The sequence below is a fragment of the Phacochoerus africanus genome, chromosome 4 (genome assembly GCF_016906955.1).
Source record: "Phacochoerus africanus isolate WHEZ1 chromosome 4, ROS_Pafr_v1, whole genome shotgun sequence".
NCBI lineage: Eukaryota > Metazoa > Chordata > Mammalia > Artiodactyla > Suidae > Phacochoerus > Phacochoerus africanus.
The window spans coordinates 108,330,909-108,339,492 of record NC_062547.1 but is presented as its reverse complement, the minus strand read 5'-3'; the positions used below and the strand labels follow the sequence as shown (position 1 = coordinate 108,339,492).

Below are 8,584 nucleotides of genomic sequence, written 5' to 3'. Positions count from 1 at the left end.
ACCAGATCAGAGCTGCATCTGCGACCTATACCACAGCTCACAGCAACGCCAGATCCTTACCCACCGAGCAAGGCCAGGGAACAAACCTGCAGACTCATGGATACTATCAGAGTTGTTTCCTCTGAGTCACAACAGGAGCTTCAGCCACTTGTTTTTCAAAACAAATTAATGAGTCTATATTCTCAAGTTCAAAAAAAAGAAGTCCTAGTGAGTTTCTGATTATGAACAAATTTATAAATACTTTAGGGCATGCTCTATATTTTTGCAACTGTTAATTTATACCCCTTAGAAAAGTTATGAAATGGCAGATTGAAAGAAATGGTTGAGAACACTCCAAACTTACTTGAAGCACTAAAATTCTCTCTTTTGACATTTAAAGCTCTTTAAGTCTTTAGGTACACACAACAAGACTGACACAATTTTCAAAGGACAGAAGAGTCACAGACTGTACATGTTGTGATAAGTACTTAGTTCTGATTGCTTTAAAAAAAAAGAAGAAAATAATGATTCTCGAGCTACAAAGTAGAGAAACAACAATCTGTGTGTGTGCATTTGATGGTGAGCAGGTGGAAATAGTAAAAAAAAAAAAAAAGCTTGATTCTAGGTCCTAGAATATATAAATAAACAGTGTGCTATTACTCCAAGTGCAGAGGACAACTGCCATAATAAATGCAAATTGAAATCATTTAATCTGGAAAAAAAAGAGATAGTATTAACCCAGCAATTATGCGAAGTACAGTTTGTTAGCATGAGTTGCCCAAAAGAATCAGGTAATTTCACTCTAAATAACTGAATTTTAACAAAGCTTATTATGTGTGTTATTTCTTATTTCTATCCTAGTTTGTTTACTATTCACAATGACAAAAGAATCTCTAAAAAAAAAAAAAAAGCTGCTCAATGACACACTATTTCTATACTGAAAGGGACAGGTAAAATCAAGTAAAGAATTCATTTCTTCTAACTTTCCAACAATTAAACTGGTTTAATTATTAGGTGAAAATATCCTCCTATAACAAAGATCACTAGCCTTATCATATTCCTCTCCCCTGCCACTTTCATCATAAGAATCTAATTTTTAGTTGGTCACACTGTTGCTCAATTAAAAGACATGTCCCAGCCTCAAAAGCAGGGAGGTAAAGCCACATGGCAAAGTGTTGGTTGTGTGTCCTTTTTGCTCCTTCTTCAGTCTTGCTGGATCAAAGATGTGTAGGCTGACTGGAATCTTAACAGCTGTACTGGACCAAAGGACCAGGCTTATACCATAAAGATGGAACAAAGTGAGCCAGGAGGAATCTGGGTCCTTGACAAATATAAGGAAAAGTCATACCACCTTATCTCCAAAATTCTTTCAGTTATGATAGAAATTGAGCTGTAGCTTACTGAAGATATTTCATTTGTTTTGTTATATGCAGCTGAACCCGACCCCAAAGTACACAGCAGTGCTACCGCCCAGTAAAATATCATAGTTTGTGGGACCCAATGTATTAAACTACTTGTGTACAGAAATTTCTTCTGAAATTATCACTATTATAAAGATTCATTAGGTCCAAGTTAATACATTTTAATTTTATGTCAAAAACTCCCAGCAAAATATAATTATTTTCTCTCCAACACTGCTGAATACAAAGAATACACAGTCATCCATCAGAATCCATGGGAGATTGGTTCCAGGATGCTGGTGGATACCAACATATATTTCCATTACATTTTCTGCTGACTTTTTTTTTCATTAATTATTGAGATTTTTACACTTTAATTTAGAATCCTGACTGTCTTCAAATGTTACCCTACAAGTTCCCTTAAAGTCTTCTAATATATTGACCCAAATAATAACACTTCTCACCTCTGCCATAATATGTAGAGCTGTCGTTTTACTTAAAATTTTGCCATAAAACAATTTTTCTATATTTTTAGTGTTTATTATTTATTGTCAAACTTTCTCCTAAAAACTGTCATCCTTAAACCTGCTATTTTATTTCCAAATCTATGAAATACAAAGCTACCGCAGACAGAAAGTGTATATCCCCCCAAATACACTGAATATCCTAACTCCCAATGTAAAGGTATTGGGAAGTGAGGCCTTTGGTAGATAATTAGGTCCTGAGAGCACAGTCCTTGTGAAGGAGATTAGTGCCCTTATACAAAACACACTAAGGAACTCCCTCACCCCTTCCTCCTTGTGGGGATGCAATGTGAAGATAGCCATTTATGAATCAAGAAGCAGGTTCTCCTATTTGCAAAAAAGAAGCAGACTCACAGACTTTGCAAATAAACTTACAGTTACCAAAGGAGAGAGGTTGGGAGTGGGGATGGGAGATGGACTGGGGGTTTGGAATTGGCATATGTACCCTGAAGTACATGGAATGTTTGATCAATGGGGATCTGCTCTATAGCACATAGAACTCTACCCCAAATTCTGTGGTAATCTATGTGGGAAAAGAATCTGAAAGAGAATGGATATGTGCACATGTATAACTGAATCACTTTGTTGTACAGCAGAAATTATCACAACATTTCAAATCAACAATACTTCAATAAAATTTTTAAAAAATTAAAAAAAAAGGAAGCAGGTGCTCACGAAATCTGCTGGAGCCTTGATCTTGGACTCCTCACCTTCAGAACAGTGACAAAAAAATTTCTGTTGCTTATAAGCTACATAAGCTTTTTTTTTTTTTGGCTGTACCCATGACATGTGGAAGCTCCTGGGCCACGGAATGACGGAATAATCCTTAATTACTAGGCTGCCAGGGAACTCCAGATAGTATTTTATTTTATTTTTTTTGGTATAGGCCACACAACCAATGCTCTTCTGTTATAGCAGCCCATTGGACTAAGACAAGAGAATTATGATAAAATTTCTTATACTATTCTGCATTTGTTCTAAGATTCTCATTCCTCACTCCCCTCTATAAATTAAAGGAGAACCTTATTACACTTAGAGGTGCACAGATATCAAGGATATTAAATTTAGATCAAAAGTGTCTCCTGTCCTTTAGCAATTCCTTTCTGGAGCCTAAAGAGATAATGAAAGGTTTGTAGATGTTTTGGACAGAGACAGAAATAGGCTGTTATGATCACTTTAAATAGTTAAAAGATATTTATATTTGAGACTCGCTTCCTTTTTAAGTTTGTTTTAGTATTTGGTTTAGGATGCTCTATCTAAGAAAGCAGATTCATTTGTGTGGCTACAGGTAAGGGTGGCTGTGAGATTCTGGAAGGGGGTAAGTAATAAGTAGTGGGGAGTACACCAATCATTCATTTTATAAACCATCCTGTATGCAATACATAATTTATAAGGATCTATGCCATTGTTGGGGAGAGTGAGAGGATGAAGTGTGGGACCACCATAGGAGCTTCTTTCTCTGCATGGGCTCTGGGGGCTGGTACAAACCACCACAGCCATTTTGGACTCCTGAGCCAGGTACATCCTGCCACCACTAAGGGTCCTGTGAACAGGCACTGACTGCGGCTTCAGTCACCTCAGGGGTCACAGAAGGCCCTGTAACTGAGCAGCAAAATAGATGAAGATCCTGGCCGTCGCGTAGCTTACATTCCAGTAGGAGAAAGGACAATAAATACACATACATTAATCCTATACAATTTTAGAAGGTGATAATCATGGGGAAAAGAAAAAAGGAAAAAGAATGAGAGAGGAACTGTTGGGGTGAGATGTAGGGTATGCGGCAGGACTACCAGGGGACATGAGGGGACATGTGACTAAGACTCGTAGGTGGTCAAGGAATGAGCAAAGTGCCTATCTGCAGATGCCTCCAGGTGGATGAAAGAGCTAGAGCTAAGCTGCTACAAAAGGAGAACAAGGCGGTTGAACCAAGAAAGGGGAGCAAGGGAATTCCCGTCGTGGCTCAGTCAGTGGAAATGAATCTGACTAGTATCCATTAGGACACAGGTTCGATCCCTGGCTTCGCTCAGTGGGTTAGGGATGTGGCGTTGCTATGAGCTGTGGTGAAGGTCACAGACACAGCCTGGATCTGGTGTGGTTGTTGCCGTGGCGTAGGCCAGAGGCTATAGCTCCAATTCAACTCCTAGCTTGGGAACTTCCATATGCTGCGGGTGCAGCCCTAAAAAAGACAGAAAAAAAAAAGAAAGAAAAATGGGGAGCAGATCAGACAGGTAATGAAGAATAGACTGTAGGTACTTGCAGGTCATTTGCTGTATAGACTCGTTTGTTCTCTGCATCAAAGGGAGAGTCACTGCAGAGTCTGGGAAGAATAACATGGTTGGATTTCCATTTCCAAAGGATCACTTTGGCTCCTTAACTGAGAATGGACCTGAGGGAAGGGAAGAGGAAGGTTTATACCCTTCTTGCTTATACAAGGAAATTATGTGATATTTTTGTTTTCCCGCTATAACCCAGGTGGCCTGACCAGGGTGGTTGAGATAACAAGTGGTTAAAAGCTGGGTCTATTTTGAAGGTGGAGACACTGGGATATCCTAATGGATTGTATATGAGATATGGGAGACTTTAAGTGCAAAAGATTTCACCCAGGAAAAGTAAAGGAGAAACAAGAAGCAGATGGGGTTGTAAGACACCCAGGGAGAGAACTAGGCAAGTGTATTCAATAGTTTTTGTTCTTCACCCCAGGTGGTGATGATAAACCCCATGACCCTTTAACATGTTACAGAATACACTCTAACAAGAAGACAGCACTCCATTCAGAGATGCCTCTTACACCAGACAAGTTTTTTCAAACACTGATAAATGGTGTAATGAATTCCTTTGGTTTTCTTTTCAAAATGTAAAGAAGAGGAAGAGACAAAAAATATAGTAATAAGATACCGTGTAAACCTTGAAGATGGATATCATCCAGAGCTACTGACTGGAGATATTTTGTGTAGTGATATTTCTCACAATAGTATATGTTTTATAGGTCAAAATAAAGAAGACCTGTTCTGTCTTACACCACATTTAACGTCCTCTGTGTCTTGAAATGCCAAAACATCTCTGTGAACTGTCACCTCTCGGTCTGATGACAGCTTTACCCTGGCAGCAATGATTATTAAGCAGATCTGTGACAGAGTATAGAACAGTACAAGGTGGGCAAGAGAGAATGAAAACAAAGAATGAAATGGGAGAGATATAATATTAAATCTTACAGGGCAAGTGTTTATTATACTTCATAATTATAATAAATACATATATTTAAAGGCAATGGCTTTTTTTCTCTTTTTAGAAAAATACAGATAAACTTGCATACGGCTAATTTGCTTTTTTTCCTTCCTTTTTCCTTTCTGTTGCAGTAATCTGATTACAGATTGTTATACTTTGCCAGCAGCATTCCCAGGGGGAATAATTTAAAAAAGGAAAAAAACCCTGCAAAAAACAGCACCCATCTGCTCTTTCATCCCTAGTACCATTTCAATGATGTTTATAATTCCCTTTACAGTAACAAAGTTATCTGCTCAGTGATTAATAATTCAAAATACAGTAGGACAAAACCAAACAAATGGCCCAATGTAAGAAAGCAGAATAAGAAGTAAGTTTGAACACAAAGCAGTATCTGTTAAAATGAAGAAAAGCAACATGTTTTATGGTCAGAGTACTGAGCTGTATATTTAAAGATCTAGTATCTAGTCAAGAATGCAGTGGATATTTTTTCCTTCTGAAAAACCTGATTATATTATTGCTACATCATTTGTCTGATGTCCTATTAATTGAAAATTGCCTTATAGCTGCCTTCTACCCTGCTACTTCCTAACTGATTGCAGTTCTACTGGATTTGTTATATCATCATGAAAGAAGGATTTAATTGGTGACAATCCAAGAATCTTTTCTCAACTCCATTCACCCACACCTCTTTAACTTTTCATCTTGGGCCTCTGCATTTTAAAGACAGAAAGAAGGCTGTTCTCTGTAGCTTATCCACCAAATGCATCAAGGGGCACAATTACCTAACTGATCCACTTTTACATTTAACCACTAAAACATTTCAAAAGAACCAGGAATGGAAATAACTCTTGCCTCGACAGTATTTCTATGGAGTTTAACTCTTCCCAATTAAAAAAAAAAAAAAAATCTCTGAAACTGGAGAAAAACGTGGAACCCTTGAATGCAAACTCTTAAAACAACTGGAACTAGTTTTGATAGAAAGTGAATGAAATTTCACATGGGACACTAGTAATGTTCAATTCTGTGACCTGGGTGGTGGTTCCACAGGAGTTTATAGCTATTCAAATTGTCTAAGTTCTATGTATGCATCTGTATGTATGATATTATCACAATAAAAAAGTAATGAAATTTTCTTTAAAGGTCTTTAGGAATTTAAACTTAGGAGTACTTATTCTAGATTCAGGGAGTTGGAAGTGATATTTCAAGGATTATCCCAGACCTCTGACTCTGTATTTATTACACATTAATCAATCCATCACTGTCAACTCTCCAGATTAAAGAATATTTAAAGGTGAAAAACCAGAAACTCTTCCATCTTAATCAAGATTTTTAATCAAGAATTAAGGACATTCATGATATATGTGTTATCACTAATAGATTAGAATAGGAAGCAGAAGCTGCAATTCTACCATCTCCTTACTATCTTCTTAGTATTATTTACTGATCATGGACAGAAACTAATTATGAAACAACCATTCCCTTTGAAGACATAATAAATCAAAAATAAATCAAACCAAAAACAAACAAAAAAACCCCACACAACAACAGACATTTACCTTGAGAGTAAAATTACAATGATGCCATGCTTCTCTTTTAAATGATAAGAATTTTGATTCAACTAAAACCTTAAGAGTTGAAGTAAGTTTCTCCACCACATATGAAGAAAACAAAAGAAATTATTAAATCATAGTCATTTTCTTCCCTTTTCTCTATTACATTAATTTGAATTTTTTTTCTTCTGTCTTTTTTAGGGCCGCACCCATGGCATATGGAGGTTCCCAGGCTAGGGGTCTAATCAGAGCTGTTGCTGCTGGCCTTCACCAGAGCCATAGCAATGCCAGATCCAAGCCACGTCTGTGACCTACACCACAGCTCACAGCAACACCAGATCCTTAACCCACTGAGCGAGGCCAGGGATGGAACCCGCAACCTCATGGTTCCCAGTCAGATTTGTTTCGGCAGCACCACAATGGGAACTCCATATTCATCTGAATTTAAATTTTTACTATCTAGTAATTGACATTTTATTTTAAATTTATAATTATTTTATTTTTCTGCTCACTTAGATTCATACCTTAGCATAAAAGTTCCACAGGGGCTAATACAGTGCTGTATTAGTTTCAGGAAAATCTACTCAATAGTTTGTAATCAACTGTATAGGAAAAAATGGATATATTTATATGTATTGACATTTTAGAAGGAATATAAAAAATGGTCTATTCATAGCTATGTTCACAAAAAACAAACTTAAGCATTTGTGTTTCTTATAGTCTTCCTTCTTTGGGGGAGTAATTCATGTACAAAGAACATAATGGCCAGTCTTTAAGACTGGTCTGACTAAAAATGATGAAATAATCTGCAGACATGAAAAGAATTTACCAGGAAGAGTGGGAAAATGTCATGTTATTTAAAGGCAATGATTGCTAATGTGAAAACTGGTGATACTCAGGTACTTTTTTTTTAACTAATGAAAAACGTGGCAAACCAGGTTAAAACTGAAAGAATGAACTCACTGTGATTAATTTCTTTCTTAGGGGTGGGCAAACAAAAACATGGGCAACTATATATTCAAAATGTAATTTCTTTTAAAATGTTGCTTTAAAATGTTTTAAAATTTTTCAATGAAAAGTTATAAATATCTATATTGATTCCTAAAACTACATGACTTCACCCACACAAAATCTTTCTTTAAGCCATGGTATTTTTCTCTGTGTTACATTATAATTTAAGGTAAGCCACATAATTGATTGCATTATAATGAGTCATACAGATCTTCAAATGACTTATCTAATTTCACTTTCAGTCTAAAAGTGCATATATAATTATGTTGTTTTCTATATGTCTCTAATGTTTCCTCTGATTAACTCTAAATGTGGTTCAGCATCCTGCCCTCTTTGGTTGAGAAAAATATAAATAGCAAAAGAGAGGAAACTAGTTATTCAGGTACCTCTTGCCTTTTACTTGACAAGAATGTGTTAAGATATTTAAATTAATCCCTTACATTTTATGCTTTCATTAGATCACTTAGGTATTGGAAACGAGAGAAGTATACTTATGGGTTGAAATTATCATAAAAGCAAAAACTGTAAGATTAAATAATTTATTAATTTGGTTAAAAAATACAACATTTTTTTAAACTTGTTTGTTTCAGACACTGTGTTAGCCTCTGGAAGAACAAAGATGAATAGAAATGATGCTTATCTGGTATTTAATGGGGCAGGTAGGGATGGCATTTTGGAAAAGGATGGAAGACGAAAGTTACAAGGCAATATGAGAAGGCCTGTAATAGCAGCAAATTCAACATGTTGTGTGGTGCTAAGAGGATGAAGGAAGCAGCTGGTGGAAGGAGAGGAAAACCTCCTAAAACACATAGTAATTAGTGAATTTTTATAAGGAGTAAGAAAGTGAAGGCATATAAGGGAAGGACAGTCCATTTGTACCTCTGGCACATCCCTG

At 36.4% G+C, this 8,584-nt stretch overlaps 1 protein-coding gene across 1 annotated transcript in view; it reads right to left on the bottom strand.

The window, feature by feature from the left end:
* Positions 1 to 4,145: 4,145 nt before the first annotated feature.
* Positions 4,146 to 8,584, bottom strand: part of LOC125124706 (uncharacterized) — a 92,253-nt gene continuing 87,814 nt past the window's right edge. The window contains exon 5 of the mRNA XM_047774732.1: positions 4,146 to 4,289. Coding sequence (XP_047630688.1) covers positions 4,209 to 4,289 — 81 coding nt within the window. The 3' untranslated portion in view covers positions 4,146 to 4,208. The remainder of the gene's footprint in view (positions 4,290 to 8,584) is intronic.